Here is a 23990-nt window from a genome sequence, read left to right as displayed (position 1 = left end):
AACGTACTTGAATAAAAGCTAAACAACATAAAGCTAAAGTGAAAATAAATACTGCATTCAACCAAAAGAGTACAGATATAAAATCTGTATACTGTATTGCCCTTCAGTAATCACGAGATTGAAATAGAAGATGGGCACATCCGACTACCTGATGCAGTAGTTCACACTACACGATTTTTTTTGCCCCTATTTTCCCCTTATGACAATTTTAGAACGTTGGCCGCTGGTGATTTCGTAACCAATCATCCTGCAGTGTGTGGTGTGTTACGGTGGATCATCATGGCCGCTCCGATCTAAATCAAGTCCAGCGGACATTGGAGATGATATGTGGAAACGACATTAATATTTATTCAACATTTCGTTCAAAGAATATAGAAATGACAAGGGGAGGAGTTGGAACCAAATCGCTACCACAGTTGATAAACCCAGTAACATTACACTAAGGAAATGAGGAAGGGAGGGTCAGTGGAGAGCACCGGAGCTGAGCCTTTTTTCATTCAGTGTCATCAACAGAAAGAAAAAAAGACAGAAAGAGGATAAAGCCGATAATTAAAATGAGGTCGATAAGTTTAATTTATCGTGCGATTAATTGAGTTATCGTTTATCGTGACAGGCCTACGTGGAAGGTAATCTCTGAATACTCAATGTAAACACTGAGACAGAAGGGCTAGAGAAAAATACTACTATGGTCAGGTAAGAAAATAAAACCGTGGCTCACAGAAATGGACAATAACTTGTTGAAAACACGTTTTAAGTCCAGCCATGGGATTCAGCTGGTCGAATTTAGCATAAACGATATAAAAACAGATTCATTCTGGTAAGCATATTTCTGACTACGCTTATCTTCTTATGACAGTGGTTCAAGTTGGTGGTATAAGAGTTTGAGGGCTATTTTCTTTGCACTCTTTACGTCCCTTAGTGCAGACTGCTGACTTAAATCCTTTTAAGCCAGTTTCTTTAATATGAGAATTAATTCACTGAGCCCAAGTGATCTCCACAATCACCAAATCTCAAACCAGCAAAGCACCTAAGAAATTCAGTGGAACTGGAGATTTTAATGATGGATTAGCTGTAGATAAACTCTATTTGAAGCTACTGTATGATTTCAACAAGCATCAAAATCAAAATCTCTCAGAAAAGCTAATAACAATTGAACATCTTGCTCAATTTTTACCATGAAAGATTACCATAGTACTGAGGGCAAAACGAGGCCAAATCCTGAACTAGATAGATGCACATAGTAGGTTTCCAACATGTGTATGTTCAAAAATCACAGCTTGACTTTCTACAGTGTAGATTAGACCTCTTCTGACATAAAGTGAAACACAAAAAGTCGACAGTAAATCATCTCTTCATACTTTCAAACTCTTACTATAGAAGTTTTGTTGTAGAAACTAGGAAAGCAAAACACAAAGAAGTGAGTGTTCTCAATTAAACAAGAACCTTCAATTGATCAAAATGCAGGAAACAGGAAACAACACAATGAGAAAGTTCAACAAAAGCTTTTATGCAACAATTTAGGTAAGAAATGTTGGGTAAGCTGTGCTTTATCTAAATGTGGCTGTAAACACATTACTCACACCTCAGTCATATTGTTTTTTGTTGTTTTTTTTTTTAAATCAGCATCTTGCTATTCAGAAGTGAGATTCTCATTCACACCTCTCCAGATGAACCAGATTTTCTAGGCTAACCAAGTAGAGTTTGACTGAAGTGGACTAAAGAGGACTGGTGTGAATGCGTCCTAAGTTTGAAGTTGGGCATGACCAGGAAAAGCACCTGAAATGAGGGACCAACAACAAGTTTTAACTTCTTTGAGAACCAGTGCACCAAGTTTCATTTGAGGCTGCAAAGCGTAATTATTAGTTTTTTCTTTTTCTTTCCTGCATTAGGTCCACTTTAAAAATCATGTTACATTAAAATGTTTCCCACCTGGTGATCTGAAGGTCCAGGGCTCATCATCATCAAAGTGTGTATCCCCAGCGGTGAACCTCTCTCCAGGGAAAAAGGCGTGTGCCACTGTTCCCCCAGGCCCATCGAAGGGATATCCATCATTATGGTCTGCTTTGGTGAAGTCGATCTGAATGTCTGCGTTGCTGCCGGCCACCTCGTGGAAATTTAGAGGCGCGATGTCGCTCCAGACCTTCAAAGCATAGTACATGAGGGCCCGAACTGTGTCCCTGCCAAGTAGGGCTGAATCCTTTGGGTAGGTTCTCACTCTGAAAAGAAAACAAAGGACACATCTTAGATGTAAGAGAATAGATGAGCAGAAAAGGGAACTAAGATGGAAAGAGTGAAATAGGATGGCTCACAAGAAACAGAAGGTTAGACTTGGCATATTAACAAAGTAAAGCAGGGAAGAAATGAAGTAAAGCAGCGTTTGGGAAACTTGTAAGGTTAACATCAATGCTTAAAAGAGGGCATCGTCATGTAAATGAGAGAATTATTCATGAAGCAGAGAAATCAAGTTCTTCATATTGTGACATGAACAAAGATCACTTCAAAATGAATAGCAGTCCATTAAATGTGTAAACTGTCTTAAAATGAAGCTATCATAAAAAAAAAATTAAAAAAATGATTCTGGCACACAGAGATACCAATTCCGATTAATTACTTTACAAAATGGGAAGGATAAGAGAGCATGCCATCAAGTCAGAACTACGTTTATCTTTGTACGTTAGGAAATTAAACATTAAAAAGTTAAAAACATGAATCTTCTTAAAATTCATTTAAAGATGGATTTGTCAGTTCAACTTTACCTTACTGCAATAAAAGATTCATTTATCTTTTTACCCATCCCTATCAGGGTTTCTGTTAATGCTTCAGAGCTCAACCACATCTGCACGCTCACTGTAACGTAGAACTCAAAATGTAAGGTTTTGATAAAAAGTGAAACGTTGTCGCGAATCTAATCAGGCGAAGTAGATTTAAACATGTAAAGAAATGCATATATTGAGTCGTTCTTGCTTTTGCTGTCTGCAGCTCCTGCCGTTCCATTGAAGTTAAACAGCCGACTGACGACTGTAGGATGTGTTACATTCGCACCATCTGATCTGAAAGTGGTGCCATTATGCACACCCGTCAAGTGTGTTTAACTGAACTGTCAGAATGTTATACAATGTTAACCACGGACGATGTCAAATGCAAACTTGTCTTGAAAAACAAAAACAAGAGGAACTGTTTTCTCACAAATCTTGTAATTTGGATTGTATGCATTTAGTTTCATTGTTATGCCTTTATCCTAAATATACAGGTTTAAGGTAGGTGGAAAATGTTGTCAATTCCCAATCTGCCTACAGGCTCGCGGATTAAGAAAAGTGATAGAAAGTGCCGCCAAAGAAGCAGAAAAATAGGATGAAATGCAAGAAAGGCTGGCAGCTAAGGAGATGGATAGAAATTGCTCTGAATTTAAAGCAGCAAAGGTCAACTACACAATGTTTGCCACTGGTGGAGAGCTGCACAAAAAGTCCTGTTTGCATATTTCTAGCAGTACCGTTGGCTTCAGTATTTCATGCTCAGGTGCTCCTGCTGCTTACACATAATATGCTGAGCATACAATGTGCCTTTGAAGAGATTATAGAGTCAGCTTTTGGGAACAACTCATAAGTTCTTTTCCCATCTTTCCCATTTCCTTATTAAGTTTTCATTCTTCCTCACATCACCTCCAAAGCTCTGCAGCCTTTTTCTTTCTGACTGCTACAACAGAAATGGGACATGTACAAACTGAAAACCAATCAGACATCATGCAAAGTTTTCCATTTTTCAATTCTTTGATGGTCCCTTTCATCCAATGTATTTCCTTTCCACTCATTGGTCTTTACATCCTTCTACGCCTTTGCTTCTGTGTGAGGGACTTGCTTTCCGTGTCCCTGCAAGTGTATTTCGGTCTAAAACTACGGAGCCGTGCGGTTGTTACAGGCTGCCGTGGGACATTTAATCAGTGACAAAAAAATATCAGCGGAGTGATCTCTGCCTCAACTAGCTTTCAATCTGCTCGGAAATCACTGAAGTGAGAGAAAGTTGTGACTTATCAATGCAAAAAACATGCACAAACAAGACAGACTCAGAAAATGCTTTAAAAAAAGTGCTGAAAAAATAACTGGAACTATATTGTCCTGCAAAAACAGCCATTCTTCTTGCTTTTTCACATTTTGTCAACTAGGACCACAACTCTTGCCGTGTTTTGATGGGATTCCACCTGATAAATCAACACAAAACAGCCCAGTCAGCCCGAGTCAATACATTGCATAAACCCCTTTTGCTGCAGTTCTTTGGAATACTGTCTCTACTAACTTTGCCAGTCTGGAGATGGATATTTTTGCAGATATTTTTTTTTCTTTTTACAAGGTAGCCCAAGCTCAGTCAAAATTGATGAAGAGCGTCTCATTCCAATTGTTTTAAAGTCTTGTGAAAGATTCTCAACTATGCTTTCATCTGAACAGTTTCATTATGGCTCTGGCTGTAGAATCACTGTGCCGCTGGAAGATTAACCACCCCACTAATAGATAGACTCTCTTTATAACAAGATTTTAGGGATATCACATGCTTAATCCAACATATAGCATACTTTTCAAGTTTGTGAATGCAAAACAAGGGTAGATACGTTCGCAAACATACAAGGCACTTCATGTAGTGGAAACGGCCTTAAAACTCAATACATTGTTGGTTTGCACAATATAAATATACAACAATGTACAGGCCGTGCAAAAATTTCAATTTAGATACATGGTACTGGTGAGCTAATTAGTATTATAGTAAGTTCAACATCTTATTCCACTGTTGCATCTTTCATCTAATCATACAATAAAAGCATAAATGTAGATTCACAGACTCATTTTTAAATGCAGACATCAGAATTAAAATTGTAGTATTGTAAGGTCAGAGGTCCTACCTTTAAGCAGTTACATTATGCAAACTCTAACAGGAGTTAAGTCTGAAGGGAAAACATGCCCAACACACAATATGCAAAGCGAAAGTGGGCGAGTGCCCACATTCTGAGTCTCAGCTTCGCTCATACCTGCACCAAAGCTTCAGCAACCATCTGTCAGAACACCTGCATTACTCACTTCTACTGCAATTTACATAAAGGAAAAGACAAGAACACTGAAAAGGAAAAAGCCAAATCTGGATGACAGCTAATGTGTATTATAAGGGGTGAGATGAAGGTAAGTATATATTCATGTCAGCTTAAGTTCTATTCATAAATCCTGCGTTAATTCGGCCTGTTTAGTTTGTATTTTAATCCCTCCTTTTTCAAGAAACCAGATTTGCTCTCCTCTGAATGTGTGTCAGCTTCATTTCAGAGAACTAGATTACCTAACTGGAACAGGAAACTGGATAAAAATAATTCTACATTATCAGGTTGTTAAATACAAACAACCTAGCCACAAATAAAGCTAAGCAAATCTGTCTTGTCCATTGATATAATCGGTAATAATGAAACCTCTCGGAGGTTTCATTATTGCGCTGTAACAGTGCAGAATGTCCTAGCTTTCTACATGTACAAGTCTAGAATACTATAACAGTAAGACAGGTTGTATTGCACCACTGTAACACATACAAAATCCTATTGTAATTCCTAAAAATGCACCAATGCCTAATAATGCAAACATATAAAGTTATTTTCACCAGGATGCCTGGATAAAATGATAGATAAGAAAAAAAAAACATGCTACATGTTTATATCCCTACCGGTAGAAAAGGAAAACTGAAGACAGACTTTTTACAGCTGGGGAAATGTGACGTTTTCCATGTGTTTGGCATTGTGGAAGGATTTAAAATGGTTTTAAAACTAGCCCACAAATTAAATAGACAAATCAAATGGAAGGCAAAGTCTCGAATAAAAAAAGTGAACTGTAGTCCCACGAATTAAAATGGCTGCAATCGAGTAATAATTCCAGCCTTGAATGAGCTGTAGTTTACACTTCACAGAGCTTAGTGCAGCTCTGTAAAGTGTAAGCTGCTTGGCGCAGCTCTGTGAAGTGTAAACTACATTACCTTGAATTTAATGTCTTAGTGTTGCCTCATATTAAAATATTGCAATGCAACAACAGACTGGTGGGTTTTAATGAAAAGCAGCAACTGTGATTTGCAAGAACAACACGATCATGCCCGGCACGTCTTGGCAGTGGTTCAGTATAATAATAATAATAATAATAATAATAATAATAATAATAATAATAATCTTTTAAGATTCTTTGCTACTTTACTCCAACTTTGAAGTTTGAAGTTACATGCACTAAAATTACTATGTCATTTTAGACACACAATGCAAGCTTTTAGTTAATTCCCAACTCTTATGTAAAGGGGAGACACATCTGTGGATGTATTTTCAAGCAACATCTCAAACTGAACAAAATAACAAAAATCAGCCAATATGTCAAACATGAGAAGGTACAGTCATGATGGAGACAGGTTCTGTCTTAGAGATAAATGTGTTTTGGTGCAAAATGTGCAGATTAACTCCAGAACGAAATAAATCAATAAATCACGCTGTGAAAGAATTTTCAAATACTGATAAATTAAAATTAATATGTGTAAAACATATTGCGGTAGCATTCTTTCATAATGTTATCTTGTTGAGCTTCAGAACAACCTCCTTTGTGTCACCAATCACAGGTGTCATAAATCATTCAGGAATGAAAGCCAACAATTATTTTGCAAGGACAGGGAAATTAGCCCCTCCTAAGTCTGACAGAAGCAAAATGTCATTCATTAGGAAAAGAAAAAAACTATGACAATTCCCACAAGTTCTGCACTTGAATTCTTGTGAAGTATGAAATGTCCTGGCCAGAGAAAACATTGTTATTGTTTATGCGGCATTGAATAAAAGAACATATTTCTGTGTTCTAGAGGACTAAAGGCCATACAGCTGAGAATGTTGCTTCCTTTGTGTTCTTCATAGCACACACAACAAAAGCCTCATTATTTCTGATGCTTTTGAACAAGCTGATCTAGCTGTGAAGGTGTCAAATGCAAACTATGAATATGGTTGTAAATATTGAGGTCACAAATAGGCTCAGGCAGAAATTCTGACACTACAAACAATCCCTACAAGGAGTGTTATGCCAGTTCTCTTTCTTCTTCTTTTTTCTTATCTATTCAGACCTTATTTCCTGTCAAAAAATAATAAGAAAATTGTTCTCTTTGTGTTAAAATCCTTATCAAAAATAACTTTTCAACAAGTTCTGATGATTCATGTGTTTGAATGACGTTTCCTGCTGTCGTTTTTGTGTCAAAAAAGTGGATGAATACAGAAAAATTTCCCCTGAACTTTACTGAAGTAAACCTCAAATGGAGTGGTATTATGTACTTTGAAGGGACATAGCGTAATTTCATACTGCACAATAAAGCAACTGTGTTACCTTCATTTGTTGTAAAAGTGTTCTATATATCAAAAATAACTCAAGAAATTTGAGCTCAAAATAAGATGCCTTGAAACTGGAATTGGGCATTTGTCTCTTTAAGAAGATCATACTCTTTATGACACTTCAAACCTGTTTTAAAGGTAATCGCTATGTCCCACATTGAATCTAAATCCTAAATCATCTGAGTGAGGCTCAATACAAAGTGTGTTTAGCAAAGTAAAACTGGTTATTAACATGCTTCCATATATCTGCGTTGATCAACTCAAGTTATGGGATTTTAAATATATATGAATCTTATACAAAATACATGCAATACATGACCAATTGTCAGAAAAAAAAGGAAAATAATGTAAGCGGTAAGGATGCCAGGAGAGTAAGCAAAACAGAGAGCAATAAGCAGAAACGCAGCAACTTTCCTATTGCAGTCATATTTCTGACAACTCCCTATGGCTCCATGTACCACGGCTCTAACTTTAGTGAGAATAATGCTGTGTGTTCTCCAAGAGAAAGACGTCGTCCTTGTTTCAGCATTTCTCCCGGCTACTCCAATCAGATGGATCAGTGATCACACAGGCACATTTCTACCTCTGACAGACGGGCTGATGCCTTCATTTCTCACCAAACTTAAAATGTTCCTCACAACCTTTGCTATAGATGTATCTGGTGCAGAAAAGCAGTGCAATGTGTACTGTAGTGAAACAAAAGTGGGGAAAAAGTCAAATGATGAATATTTAAAGACTTAGAGATCTCAGCTAAACATTTAAGGTTCATTTGAAGGGAAATACTAATCCTAAGCATCATGATTACATAATGCTTTTAATTCCAAAAAAAGTGCATTTCCAAAACAGCTGAAAAGTCTGCTTATGTCAGGAAACGACACATTACTATTCAGCACAGAATGCAACAAGCTCCTCCAGATGGTGAGGGCAGCCTGTACATACCCCCAGAAATGAAGCGTGTTGGGTTTTCAGTGAAGCGGAGAAAACAGATTCAAATCTGTGCGACCTCGATGACTGTATTATTTCTAAACTGAAAAGTAGTAGATTTCATTTCCTAAACAAATGCAGACCATTTACAAAGCCCATAGATTTAAAAAAAAAAAAAAAAAAAAGAAAGGCCCAAAGGTTAAATGTGAAAATGCATTAGTTTAACTTGGTCTGAGTCAGTTACTGACGATGGAGAATAATGTTTTCCTTTTGGATTCATTCACAGTTTTGTTCAGGAGCAGAATGTTTTTGCGGGAGTTTGTATACTCCAACAAATAATGTGATGATAGTGAAGCACGGAGGGGGCAGCATGATGATATGGTGCATAAAGGAAACGGGCAAAGCAGAAAAGCAACTTTATCACATTGATATGACTTCACCAGCAATGAGAGGAGAGGAAGTGAGGCAATAGACGGACGAGAAGGTTGAACTTTGCGGTTTAATGGAAACGTATAGTGGAAGCTGGTGAAGCTTGTGAAGCGTTGTACATGATGAGATATGTATCACACACACATGGTTTTGTGTCAGTGGCTCTCTAGTAAGGTCAACCCAGAAAAAAGGAAGCCAGAAATTGCAAGAGATATTGACAGGAATGAACAAGGACAATGTGTTGAATTGATTTATGCTTGGTAAAGCAAATTAAATTTTTATAAATTAAGAGTTTCAAAGTATTTTCATTTGGAAACTTTTTGGAACTCCGATCAATTGGAAATAAGTCCCTGTTTTTAAAAAAATAGAAGTAAATGATTACTAAGAAGTGGTGAAAGGAAGGATCAGGGAGGGCAAGTAGGATAAAAACGATGGGGGGTCATGTAAAGTAAAATGAAATGGGGTTATGAGAGGGAAAGTAGGGAAGTAAGGTGATGCAAAAAGATTGTAAAGTGGGGTGAGTAGCATGAAGTGAACAAAATGTTCTTTTTATGAAAAAGAAATGGACAAGGTAAATGAGGGGAATAAAAAAAGTCCATAAAGAATGATGAAAATGTAAAGGGAAGGAGAAAGTAGAGAGGGATGAAACATATGAAGGAGAAGAGGAATTAAACCAGGTTGTAAAGAATGAATAGAATAAAATGGGAAGAAGCGAATTGAGAAAAATTGTCATAAAAACTCTTGAACAGAATAAATGAGATTAAAAAGGTTAGTAAAAACAGATCAAATTAAAAACAAGCAGATAGGCTGGACTATAAAGGGTTATAAAGAGAGATGAGGACCATCAACAGCAGCACAGAATGCATGTGGTAAAAGAGTCTGATATGAGCAGAACTGTTTGTGTAAAAGGTGGAATGAACAGGGAAGAAAGGATAAAAACAAGGATGAGTGAAATAAAAACAAGTCATAAAGAAGGAGGAGTTATAGATGAAAAGGAGTTGTAAAGAGGCGTGGGAAGTGTGGAGAGGATCAAAAAGAGGTCACAAAGCAAAGAGGGATGAAAAAGTGACTTATAAAGCGATGGGGTTAAATAGAGTGTGAAAAAGGTAATGAGTGAGAAAAGGTTAGGAAGAATGGGGTAAAAGGTGTGTGTAAAAATGTGATGTATGGGTGAAAGGGACAAACAGGAACAGAAGACTGATCCAGTCATAAAGAATGAGGAACGGGAGGAGAAGTGGTTGTAAAAAAGGGGGAAATAAGATAAATGAGGCAAAAGCCTATCGAGTGAATGAAGAGGGATGAGCGGGATAAAAAAACGCTCATGAAAAGTGGATGTAGTGAATGACTGGGATAAAAAGGGATGATAACGAGAAATAATGGGAATAAGAAGGGATTTTTAAAAAGGATACAAGTAAGATAAGGCGAAAAGAGAGTAGAGTGAAAAGCAGGATGAAAAGGATTGCATGGAAAAGGTTTAGTAAGTGCTTAAGGTGGATGGAGGGATAGATAACATGAGGTGAGGGCGAGTGGATGTGGGAAGAGAGCGTGAATTTGAGCGTCGGTTTGTCAAACAATTCAAGTTATTGTTAAAATGTCATAATGCGCCCTTGCTTTCAAACCTCATTTATCACAATCAATGCATTAAAAAAAAAAAAAGTAGTTGAAAGAAAAGCGACTCAGTTCCCAGAATTTCTACAAAATAAAAAGCTAAACCTGAAAGACTCTGCATGGAAGACCTCTGACCTCTCTAGTTACTGAAGTAACCTGGGATGAATCTGATCCAGTGACGTACTGCCAACCTGTACACTGCGCACCTGGAGACTGGCAGAAGATGACCTGACTTGTAAGCAAGCAGGTGTAGACAATGGATGGATGAACTTACATAGACCGAGACTCAAATTTCTCTCCCAAAGTAGCGCAGGATCAACCTGAAGGAGCGTATTGCGAGTTGTTTAGTCCTCCAATTGCAGCGGGAAGCTCCAGAATTTTGAGTATAGGTTTCCGATGAACCCCTCTAACTTCCTGCAATAAATGTCAGGGTAAAAGGGATTAAAGCGACTTTGAAATTAGCTGGATGTGCAGAAGCCTGATTAGTGATGACTTCATTTTCCTGACCTACTTAATTCCGAGACGTGAGTCTCACCTTGGTTTGACAAATGAGTCAGAGGAAACCGGGGATCAGTGGGAGGTAAATGTTTGCATGCTTTCTCAGATATAGACACACACGCAGATTTTCGTGTCACATTTCACCTGAATGACATTCATTTACATGCGACTTGCTTCTTCTGAACATCTCCACTGTCAGTTATGATTCAGATAAAATGTGGCAGGAGGGGGGAAAAAAAGAGCAAGAGCAGTAAAAAACAAAAAACCTTGTAAGATTTTTTTGCTGTCCCCTGCCTTCATCTCCTCTGCAGGTTCCTGCCTCCTGTGGCTTCAGTACTCCACAGACATCAGAAGTGATGATAAAAAGTACACACAGGTACAGAGACTGAGGGACCCAATCATCTCATTTCATCCTTCCCTACCCTTTTGCAGACATAACCTGACAAACGGGTGGTCAAATGGTAACGGTCATGCATGCTCGTGTGCATTTATACCTGCATGTAAGACAAACGGACGAGAAACAAGCACTGAAAACTGCTGCTGGCATTCTTGCAAACACACTCACAAGCCGCGTCAATCAGGCTGAAGATAAAAGACGTTTTATTAAAAGGCTGTGCTGAAATCTCTCCCCCTGCTAAAAAAAAGAGACAAAAACATATTGCTTGCCTTTTTCTTTGTCTCCCTGTTGTCTATCTTCCATTCTTCCCTCACCAGCTCTGTGACGGTGATTTAAAATATAAAAATAATATATATTTTTGACAAGTTTCTAATGAGATGACAGCGTGATTATACTTAAGGCTCTACCAAGTAATTTCACAGGTTAGTGGCCTAAAGTGACAGCAGGGAAATGATAAATGAGCAGTTAGAAGAGAGATAAGGGGCTTTGCTTTGGCTAAAGACTGAAAAACTTCTGAAAAAGACACACATCGATCAATGGTAAAGATAAGAAGGATTGCAACGTGCAGAAACAGTTCAAAGCTTAAAGTTTTGGTGTTGCCACTAAAAAAAACCAACTAATCAATTTTCTTTTCCATTATTCCGTTAAGTGAATCTAGTATTGATGATATTTATAATTGTGTTAGGATTTCTCATCCCTTCATTAATATTGAAAATAGCTTCTCAATATTTGACCGGGTTTGCCAGTACTAACCTGTCAATCTGACTGGCAGGATTTTGAAGCCTGTGCCTCAGAGCTCAGATGATTCTGCAGCAAAAATTCATTTTCAATAAATATTCTCTAATATTCTCTTAAACCAATTTTTTTTTTGTTTATTCAGCACAGGCTGGTAACTAATGTTTTAATCTGGATGTTAATCTAATGTTTGCTTTATGTTGTGGGTGTTTTAAACTAATTTAAAAACTGAACCTGATTCACGGTTTGCAAAGTAGGTCTGGATTAAAATTACTTTTTTTTTTGTAGTCCCTTGAGATGAGGTTTTGTGATGATGATTATGATAAAATTGTTTAATTCAGAAGTAGTTTCCAAGAGCTTATTGGACCAAATATTGTACATTTTTCTATCATGCTGCTCTTTCTAAAGCAACACAAAGAAAACATATTAGCAAACCAGTTGCTTAACAGACATGCTCCTCAGAGGTTCCTAATTGTAATTGAATTACAAGATAATATTAATACGAACCAAAGTAAGTCTGTATTGCTAAAATATTTTTGAACGTTTGCCAGCATGAAGCGAAGGGGAAAAAACACAGACTAACATTCGGAAAATGAAATTATCATAATTATACTCTGTTCTTTGCAAAGAGCTATTTGGATTCCCACCTGCAGATTTCTAGTCATTAAGTACGTTGAGCCTCCTGTTCATTTTTGGACTTAGTTGATTTATTTGATGAAAAGGAAGGCAAGTCAATGGAGAGATGAGTCTTGATGAGTGTGGAGTCCAAGTTACAAGTAAAACTTAACTATTTTATTACATTTGGGAAATAAATTAAATTAGACAGCTTCCTCCTCATGTTCCCCCCCCTACCCCCTCCGTCCTCCTCCACCTTCTCTCATCCTCCACCCCTTCATTGTGCCTCTTCGCTCAGCTGGCTACACCTATCTGTGTGAGTTATCAGTCAAGCTGCTAATGACTGCCAGGCTGTCTGCTGTGATAATGGCCCAACAATATGAGGTAATGGGCTAACAGTGAGCCATTACACCACTCAGCTTTTAATGTCAGCGACACACTCGACCAAACAGACTGTGGAGAAGCGGGAAAAAAACGGAAAAGGCAGAGTGGAGTTAAATTGGGATTAAGGGCTCAGCCTCGTCACAAAAGCTCTCAGACGCCATCAGGAAAAAAATAAAATCATTTACTTATTTCGATTAAGAAAAAGACATTGTTTGAATTTACATCCAGCGAATGAATAGTTACTCGCCTGAGCCATTTATCCTTTCTTCCTTTCTGTGAAATAACAACCACTGAGCACAAACTTTTTCCACATTTTCAGAACATAATGATGTGAATGACACGTGAGAACAAGCAGAGAAGAGCATGAAGTGCCAATCAGCCTCTTGTCAATTGTGCTGTGGCGAGCTGAATCAGGAGGGAGTGGGCGATCCTGTACTTCCTGCTGTAAGTAAATGGGCTGTTTTAATTAAATACACGCAGATAATGCTTCAAACTTCCGTTTGATTAGGTAATTCCATTATGTGCAACATTTTACATTCTGTACTGAAAATAATGACCATCCCTTTCTCAGTAAATTTCTAAATGCATTCTGCAGAACTTCTCAAGCATTAGTATTCAAGACAAATTTATTTTAAGAAGGCATCTGCAAGGACGGACATAATGTACATGTGAAAGACAAGTTGTTTACAACTACTATTTTTACAATGTTATGCAGATCATAATATCCGAACAAAACTGGATAGGCCGTGGGTCACTTTGTTCTGCCATTTCGCGCTTACCCTTTGTTTCATATTACTTTTCTAGCTCCATTTTCTACTTGTAATCAAACCATCTTGTACCAATAGGTTGCAGTTCAAATCAAGGCCCTTAAACCGGCCAAATTTAAATACTCAGATACATCAACAAATAAGTAACATTTTTCCAGACAGACAATACATTACCTTGGGTTTAAATTCAGTTTATTATGCCAACCGGTAAAACAAATAAATAAAGAAACATATATATTGTAGTTTCCACTATATCCCAAATGTTATGTGAAAATAGTGTTTCAAAATAAAATATCACTTACAGAACCTCTCCTTGTATGGTGAAGTTCTTCAAATTTACCTTGGCCTTTGTGAACCTTACTTGTTTTCTTTTTGCTGGGATACTTCAGGCTATTGATGATACATAGACAATTGATCAGATCAATTGTGAATATGAATTTTATTAATTCAAGTAGCTCCGTTATTTTGAATGCTGAAAGTGTGGAGTTTGTTTTTGATGTTTTGGTACCATGACACCAGATAGCTTTGATCTTCTGTCAGTTTCAAATGTCCAGGTCTTAATTTATTTTATTTTTTTCTCAGACGACTAATAGTTTAAAAATGTCAACGCTGCCATTTGTGCCCGTAGATACCAAGGATGTAAAGGTGAGATGGACAAGAAAGCAACAGGCAGAAAGAAACATTGTCATGTGCAAATATATGTATGTTTTTAATGTAAAGTACACAAAGAAAGAACTCTACCTGCATCTACTCTGCTTTTAGCTATTGGCAAGGGAGTTAATGTTAGCCAGATGTATGGCCTCTTCAGATTTATCTATTTTCAACTTGTTACCAGCTTGTCAGATTTATTGGACAGGTGGAATGTAGTTGGGAGTCTGCTTACATACTAGTTTGGTTTCACCTAAATATTGTGAAAGGGCAGCTAGAACAGTCAGTTAGACTGAAGTGTTGTCAGGTTAGCTGGTTAATGAGCAGCTACTTTTAGATATTCTTTAAACTTTGCAGCAATAACTACATTATTATGATTACAGAAATGTTTTTTTTTTTTCATTTTGGGGCGTGTCTCATCAAAGTTGTCTTTGTCTTATCTGGTCTTGACTACAACACCAATATTATTATTATTTTTAAATCTAGACATTAATTGGAAGTAATTAGTATCTTGCTTACTTTTAGCTTTTTTTACACAATATATGCTAAGCTAAATGTGTATAAACTTTTTGAAGAGATACAGAGAATGTTATGTTTTGAAGTGGGTTCAAATTTTTCCTTTAAAATATACACCTAAGACATACGGTAATATTATAAAAGAGTTGTTTTTCTTGTATGTTTGGTTTTTGTTTCATTTTATCTCATTCTTCTGTTCCCCCAATTGAGTTCGCCAATGGAAAATTACTTTCTAACGCAAACTAAGATTGAAAAACAAAATATATTTCATGGCGATTGAAAACAGTTATCTTTTGTGATCTCTCTGAAGTGTTGCATCACTGCAAGAACATTTATTATTTGTGTCAGGTTACACCTCGGTCATTCATCATTAATCATAGCTTTACTTTATCACAATTCCTAGATTTTACTTTCACATGTATTGTGATAAAGCAGAGGTATTGTTAAATGTTGCATCATGAAACCAGGCCGCGAGGTGATGGGCATGCAAGTGGAACAACATCCACTTAACACCAAAGGGAGGAGACAGAGAAAACTGCCGGGCCAATCTGAGCAGAATACAAAGGATTTTCTTCAAATCTGCCACACGTGAAAATCTCTCCGGATTAGAGCCCGGTACATAACCCACAACGGTTCCTCTGTTCACTTTTACAAATCCAACTGCTGTGAATATGAAAGCGTTTCATCGGACTGAAGACACGGCTGTCTTATTTTAGTGTGTAGCACGTTGACAGGAGAGCTGCATGATTGGCAGGAGTACAAAGGAGGAAATGAAAGTTAAAGTCCACCAGGAGGAAAGCACACATCTGCACAGGGGAATGTATACTTCATTTGTGAAGGTGTATTTTGGATTTCCCTGTTCCCCAATTCACATGTGTATGTTACATATGTACTGACTTGAAGAGATACTTTCTACCTCGAGTGTTTCAAGGCGAAATATCCTGCTATATTTTTCATAAGGTGACACAATTTCATGCACTTTAGTCTGGATACCTCTGAGAGGAAGCAAAATAGCTCCTTTTCTAAACATAGACCCTTTTTTAAAGGTAATGCTTATCTTCTGTCTTTACATTCAGCCCTACACAACAAAATACAGAATGAACTGCTTGCAAGTCGTAGGTTTAGGAAGATCTGCCATTAACAGCAATGTAAAAAAAGAAAACTTAAATTAACTTTGACTCCAATCGACATCTATGGTAACACTTCTCATTGGGCAATATGAGATTCTTGTTGGTTGGAAACAGCAAGCAAAAACCATTGAAAACAAAATTGCATCAGATAATATAAATGCTTTAATATGAGGCAGATATATAAATATGCCATTTCTCAAAATCACAGATGGTGATTTTAATATTATTAAAGGGCAGTCTTCTTGATGAATGTCCCACCGTAAGTCTGGTGTCATATGGGTTATTTGTTATTGATCAGCTGCCAAACAGCAATGTGCAGGTGAGAAAACAGACGCTATGAAGGAGCAGGAAAAAAATGGCTGCCGAGACTGCCTGAAAGGTCACTGCATAACTCTCATCCCTGAGCGCACTGTGGTTTAAATCATAGCAGCCTGTTTGCGTGACGCTGTTTACATTCCAAATAACGCTTTAGGAGCACTTTTGTAAAGAAATGCAACTGCAGGTTCCCTGATAGCCATGTTTCCTCCCATAGTCCAATGATAGGGATAATAGAGTTACTGATGATACTAAATTGAACATAATGAGAGTTTGCATGGTTGTCTTTATGTGTATTTGACTGGCAATCTGTCTGAGCTGCAGCCATCATCTTGCTCAGCCCCGAGCAAGATGAATGTGATGAATCCAGAGGTACGTCCCCCTGTGGGTGATTATGAATATGCATACAATTTTAAAATCTCAAAGCACTGTTGTACAGTTAGTCTCTGCTGATGGGATATCCTGATTGCTCTAGAGCATTTTATCTTTTAGATAACAGCTCATGTCACACATATCAACCAGTTTAGGCAGACTTTCCTTTAAGTGAATTTACCTAAGCCTAATTTTCTTTAGAACAAAGTTCATTGACACAGCAGGAAGGGTTGAGTTTAGCTTTAATTGCATTATACTTCCTCTAAGACAGAAAGAAATTCAAGATAAACTGGAGTGACTTCAGAGAAGAAATCTTTTAATTAAAACTTTGGCATGAGCTTGCCACTTAATATTCTGTGAGTTTATCAAATGACTCTATTGCAAGTCTTTTCATGGACTTTCTGTACTTTTCTGATCCAAAGAGAGAGAGAGGTTCATGCTGAAATTTAAACAGGTATCCTACTGGGGTGATATGCTCATTGCCCTTTTATTAACATCTTTCTGGTCAGAATGTTGGAGTTATAAAGTATCTTTACTTAGATTTTGTTCCAAGGATACATACACTAAGGGAACACTTTGGAGCTGGCAAGCTTCAATTAAACTACTTTTATTTTTATTTAGATATACTTCCTTTATAATGTCAGTTTGCACTATATATGAAGGCACAATTCCAGGGAAAGCCGGGAATAAATTGAATGATGTAAGATGGAGTTATTGTCGAATGGAGATGGTCGGTTGTGCCTTACCTCCAGGAAAGATGCCTCTTATTCCATTTATTCTGAGGAGTTGGACTTCGTTTTCTGCGCATTGTCATCTCCGCCTGAGACATGTCTGGCAGGGAGCACCTTGGTGTTTTCATCAACCCTAACGTGGCTTGGTCTGCGTAGAATAGAAAGAAGTATGAGGTTTGGATTTTGGTAGCAAGGTGGTGAACCAAGTTCAAGGTAACATTTGAGACATGGGTAGATTTTGCAAAACATACCTAAAACTCCAGTCTCTTTCAGCCCTCCAAACTTCTGCATGGCTTTAATAGCCTTGGTCAAGGCCTCCTTTGTCTGAAGCTGTCCGGTCACTGGGTCTGGAGGCGGGAGGTACCCAAACTTACTCAGCCAGTCCTGTAGATGAAAATAGTAGGCATACAAAGTTCAGCGGAGTTCATTTGAGGCATTTCAAAGAGCTCTAAAGCTGCTGAGATAGCAACACCTGTGCTTTACTGTCTGTGGATACTGTGTTGCTATGTGTTTGTATATAAATAAAGATCCCAGGATCCGTGTGTAATCTTTCTCAACCACAGATTCACACCACTACTTTTCAAAACCCCAATTCATGTTTAAATTGATATGCAGATAGATAACGCTTTAGAACTTGATGGAAAAACTTTATCATGTTTTTGTGCCAAAAAATCTTAAAAATCTTAAAATTAAGAAACATCCACCTTTTGATTGCTACTCAGCGGAAATATGCATTTCGGACACAAAAGACTGTTTGGAGCAATGCCTCTGAAACAGAAGGAACTGTATCAAATATAAATGATAAAATTGCACATTCAACAAGGGACCACAGCGATCAATTCTGTCTAGAATAAATACTGTCAGTATTTATTCTTTTTTGGGTAAAGAAAAAGAATAAATACTTTTCCTTTACCCTTTTTCGGGTAAAGGAATGGAATAAACGTGTATTTTCCCCAGAAATCAGGTAAGACAATGTGATGTTTTAGGATGTTTGGTTATTTGATGAGTTTCTTTATTTAGTTAATCAAGAATGAATTTCTTCAAATGTGTCCCCCACAACTTTACCCACAATACTCAGCTGTAGAAGCATTTTTTTCAGTGTGTAAGCTGAATGAATGACAAACTGTGCATTTCTACTCCAATTTTCCTTCTAGCCACTTTTAACACTAAACCAGAAAACTAACCATAGATGGAATAATTTAATTTGATCACCATAACAGACGATCAAATGACAAATCATAGCTATATTATCTTATGCAATTAATCTGTCATGATTGTGCTAATAATATGTAGAAAAGTAAGATGCTACCTCCGTACATTATGAGTTTCGAAGAAAATTGGTACACAGGCGGGTCAGTTGCAGAGCAGAGAGTAAAGCATCTACATAAATACTGTTAGAATTCAGGCAGTTGATTGATTAACAATTTGGTTTGTTTGTTTCTTTTTTTTTTGTCACAAGAGGTCCTTCAACAAATTGGCAAAATACAGCCTCATCATGTAACCTTTTTCAAGTCCTGGGAAGGGTGCCAATCTGTTAGTTCTCCAACTTCTGCTCTCTGACACATTTTGTCCTCCTCATCAACAAACCAATCACAAGCTGGAGACTTCGCTATTTTGAAATGACAATTGCTTCTTGTGACATACATATAAACACCACATTTATTTTTGACTTTGCATATTGTTAAATATGCATGAACATAATTGAAAAGAACACTTTTAAAAAACGCATTTGTCCTTTAAGTGCACGCCAATATTTTGTATTTGTTTCTCTTCACCAATAAGTTGTTTGATTTCATATGAAAGCATACTAAAGATGCAGCCAATATAAGCTGTTTCATGCAGACATATAAAGTAGCAAGGTTGAAAAATGATCAAAGCAAATCTTAAATTTTAAATAATAAATTTACACTGCCATGCCTAAGAAGCATAATATCTAATGGGCAAAATGACAATACAATCAATTGGTTTGGAACTCATAAGATGGAGGTATGGGAGGTAAGTTTCATTCTCCTCTCTCACTGCTATTGTCTCCATTTTCCCAGCTTCTCTTTCTTTTCCTCCTACCTTTATTTGTCTCTGCTCCATTAAATTCCCCTCTTCCTCCATCGTCATGATCTGACAGCTAATCAGAAAAGGCAGATTTTAAATAGGTTTTTGATCAGCACTCATTGGAGGTGAGTGACACAGATCGATAGCAAGGCACCCCCTCTGTAATGACAATGCTGGGAAAATCCCATTTACCCAATGACTTCAGGTTTACAGAAGTACTGCTCTGCCAAGTTTTTACCTCTTCATGCTTTGCTTCACCGTCTGTCCAAAGGGGCTTGTAAGAATCGACACAAGAACTGAACTGAACCCTCTGTAACACTGCAGAAGCTAACAAACCAAAGTTTCTGGAAATAATATGACGTGAAAGTCAAATGGGGAGGTGAGAGAACATAAGCTGAAAGGGCTGTATGAATTGACAGTTTGCGAAATTAAGTGTCTTAAATCATTCATATTACATATGTGCCATTGAGACCAGAAGTATTTTAGATATCTCTCTGTGCTTCCTCTCACAATGAGCACTATGGTCGCTTTTCAGACGCAAAACCAGAAGCATTTTCACAAACAATTTGGAGTTCTGTTCCACAGAAAAAAAAAAAAAATGCAAATATGTGAATTATGAATAGGTGGGGGTTTGTTGTATCTAAACTCCAACATCTAAATCCAGTTATTTGAGTCAAAATAGAAGTACAGTCTTAATGTACTACTAAAGAAACAGTAAAAAGTATCTTCCTTATTTTCTTCTAATTTTAAGCCCCTTTTAGCCTATATGATTAAACATATAGACAATAACAAAGCACTGGCTGTTTATAAGCACCCCAGGAATGTTGGGTAACAAATTTGTCTGCGGTAGCAAAATGGCACCCTGAAAAACATGTTCAAAATATAAAAAATAAGAGTGCATGCCATACAAACAAGACAGATGTGTGTTGCTCTTTATGAGTCAGGGAATCAATATAGAAAAATAACATTTTGGCTAAACCTGCCATAGCGCTGAACCTGATGACAATGTATTTCTCATTTGATTAAGGTGGGAGCCTAAATCCGAAGACCTCTGAAAATTTACGAAACCAGATAAGTCCTGATGTTTAGATGTGGTATAGTACATTTAATGTTTTATAACTTCAATGGTTTCATTGTTAGCACTACAAGGTGTCCGGTCGACCTTGAACTAACCTAAAAGAAAGAATATGGATTTTAATGACTGCTGATGGATAAGTGCTTTTCTCTTTCATTCCATCCATGTTTATTTGGGCTAATTCACAACTTTACAGGAAAAACTAAACCAAGTCATATTCCGTCATATAGGAATATATCAATCAGTGCAATAACACAATATTATATAAACAGATTCAAATCTAATTACACTGAGAACCCTTTAATCCTGTATGATAGTGCATTAAAGTTAGTGTAGTCCTTCACAACATACTCAAGTGGCAACACAAAATTACAGTTTACATGCAATAAGACGTTCAAAACAGTTTCCCAGGCAGCTTCTCAGTATGCTCTGCGCGCCTCTTTAACTTGGATTGTTATTTGATTAGTTCCATCTCTGCACATGCTGACATTGGCATAAAGTCTCTCTCTGCAGCCATAAAAATTAAATATTTTACTGATTAGCTAAAAAATAAATAAATAAATCTCTTAATGACCTTCATATGACTCAGCTTCTGACTCTGTATTTTCTTTTTCTTGTTTTTAAATCAAGTCTGAGGCACCCATCCATGTCTGTTATAAAACTTACATCAAACTATGGGAAAATTAAGACAGACACAGGAAAAGATCAAACAGTAAATACAATAATCTGAGATTCCACCTCTCAAAGTGAGCAGGGGACAGATGACATAACTGCACTGTTTTCACTTTCAGGCAAAAGCCTTGCTGCTCCAGCAGCTTCAGTAGGACTTTCTAATGAGATGGGGAAAGAGCAAAACCTGCATGAAATCGTGAACTTACTTGTAGACCAGAAGGTAGGTTCTTGAGCAATGGTTTATGGTTTATAGTAAGAGTACAAAGTGTAGATTTCCTTTTGCCAAATTTGTATAACAATAGCCCCTGAACTTAACTTAGATTTATCCGATTTAATTAATAACATAAATATTGTTTTGAGGTGGGAGATGAAGGTTGGTGGAATTAAATTTTGCACCAAGACATCCAAAAACAGGACAAGCGATGTTTAAACTTTTCAAAGAAAGACCCAAACATTCCAAAAGTCACCTCGTTCCCAAGTCTTCAATTCACCACACCGTTTGTCAACGGCATTTTATATTGTTTCCTTAAATATAAGGAAACTCACCTCGTAAAGATACACCCACATAAATAACTATTCAGACTGTATGAGGTTCATATTTACCCAGCATTTATGCCTAATTTTGGTCAGGACAGTTACTATAAAATAAAAACAACTTACATACGGTGAAAACAAATCATATTTATTCAGCATTACTTTCATTAACCATATTATAGTAATCTCATGCAAAATTCAGGATATTTTTTGGTTACATTCTGAACTACAGTCAGTTTCCCTAGAAGCTTTTCTTAGCTGCAGCTGTATGAAATCAATCAAAACCACATTTAATCACTGCAAGTGGGAAGACTGTTTTTAATTTCTGTACACTTTATGAGACAGAAAATCATGATTCCCTGTGGTCCATTAAGCTGCTATAACATGCATTAAGCACTGAGCGCCAATTTAAGATAGCTTAAGGTGGAAAAGGCTAATAAGAGGGCGGATGAGCTTTTTTTGATTAACAAGCATTTATTGGATTAATTTCCTCCAATCAGTTTAAAAATCTCAATATACTAAAATAACAAAGTTCTAGTTACATATGTGTAACTTTCTACAAACCCTAAAGAGCACATGGTTTTGTCTTCAAAATCTAAACTAAAATGAAAAACAAAAGGTGACACTACAGCTGTTACTGTTGAGAAACAAGCACCGGGTCTTTATATAATGGATTTTTGGTGTAATGAGATAAAGTACTCTGACCTTGGGTATTCATTTCACCAGATTATCTGAAAAGCAATTTGTTATTCATATTCAACAGCTTCTCAGTTAACACACTGGGGCATGAGTGAGACATCAGTTCACCGATTCATATCACTTGAATGTAGAGCAGTGAAACCACAATGTAATTCGGAGGGTGTCTGAATGGTACACAAACGAAAAAAGGCAGAGTGATCAAAAGTGAAGCTTCTGAATTTCCAGAAGAGAAACTGCAGATGTAGGGGACAGCTATAAATCTCTAGGAATCCAAAGGGAATTGATAACCAAAACGAAGCCACAAGAAGTGTGAGAAAAACAATCTACAAACAATGAGGAAAATGCTAAAGGGGGATAGTAGGAACCAGCTACAATCAGTCATGTCCTGTCAGTTTTTCAAGCAAAGGAAGAAGGTAGAAGTCACTAATATCAAGACAAGAAAGCCCCTCAGAATGCACAATTCCTTCTACCAAAAGTCCAGCAACCTATGGCAGTGGGCAATCAGGAGGATTGATGGGTTTTATGTCTCAGGCAGTAAAAACAAACCATAGAAGTGGTAGAAGAGAAGGAACCATCATGAAGGGATTAGCCTTGATTTGTCACTGAGCGGCTGCTGAAATGACGTACATGGAGAAACCAGACTCAATGGAAAAGAAACCTGGACAAGAGGACAAGACATGGGCACTAATCATTGTAAGACAAGAGTAGAAGAGACCTGGCTCTTTCACATCAGAAAAGACCCAAGATACAGCCTGGAGACAGTTCAGTACATATATGGTTGTACCGTGCAGACTGACAAAAGTATGTACAGAACTGCATCTTCAGAATGTTGTAAAAGCATAAAACTGTGATAGTATTGTTGAACATTGTGACAATAACATATATTGTAACTACCTCTATTTTTGCCTCATTCCTTTCATTGTTTGCCATCATCACAACGCCCCTGTCACGCTCCTGGATCTTCACCAATACAATCTAGATTAGGTGTAGGCAGGAAAAGCAATGAGAATCTGTCCAATTAACCAGAAATGCTTTTTCACAAACTGAACTTGAATGGCATCTGAAATATTTCCGCCTACCAATTACTGCAACCAAGAAGTACTTAGCAAATGCAGTATTTGACATAATAAGATTGTGATGATAATTGCAACTCGATGTACTCTACTGCTCTACTCGGAGCATTATAAACCAGTGGCTGGAATTCAAAGAAGGACATATTACCAAAAGGTGAAGGAGGGCTAGAATCCTAAGGCCCAACCAGAACCAAACTGCTGACGAGAAACCAACAGGTCAATGACAAACTGACTGTAGAGATTGACCTGACAATAAAAAGCGATCACTGCACCCTGAAGAAGAAACACAAGAGGCTTAACAAATGCCTCAGGCTCAAAGATCCAACAGCGAAGTTGTAGAAAATCAAGGCCTCAGTGGTGCCAGTGGTCATTGCAGCAGGCAGGGCTGTGATCAGCTAAGGGGAAAGTAGTTCCACCAGAAGAACACCAAATGTTTTACAGTCCTACAAACAG

At 37.3% G+C, this 23990-nt stretch overlaps 1 protein-coding gene across 1 annotated transcript in view; it reads right to left on the bottom strand.

Moving 5' to 3' along the window:
- LOC106959453 (matrix metalloproteinase-17-like) overlaps positions 1–23990 on the bottom strand; it is an 89627-nt gene that overhangs the window by 34894 nt on the left and 30743 nt on the right. Inside the window, exons 2-4 of the mRNA XM_015052028.1 lie at positions 17687–17819; positions 17451–17583; positions 1930–2216 (exon numbers count right to left, since the gene is read on the bottom strand). Of these exons, the coding sequence (XP_014907514.1) occupies positions 1930–2216; positions 17451–17583; positions 17687–17819 (553 nt within the window). The remainder of the gene's footprint in view (positions 1–1929; positions 2217–17450; positions 17584–17686; positions 17820–23990) is intronic.

The sequence above is a fragment of the Poecilia latipinna genome, unplaced genomic scaffold (assembly GCF_001443285.1).
Source record: "Poecilia latipinna isolate Pla-1442-1.1 unplaced genomic scaffold, P_latipinna-1.0 Scaffold1082, whole genome shotgun sequence".
Classification (NCBI taxonomy): domain Eukaryota; kingdom Metazoa; phylum Chordata; class Actinopteri; order Cyprinodontiformes; family Poeciliidae; genus Poecilia; species Poecilia latipinna.
The sequence above is the reverse complement of the archived record's forward strand: the minus strand, read 5'-3'. Positions and strand labels throughout refer to the sequence as shown.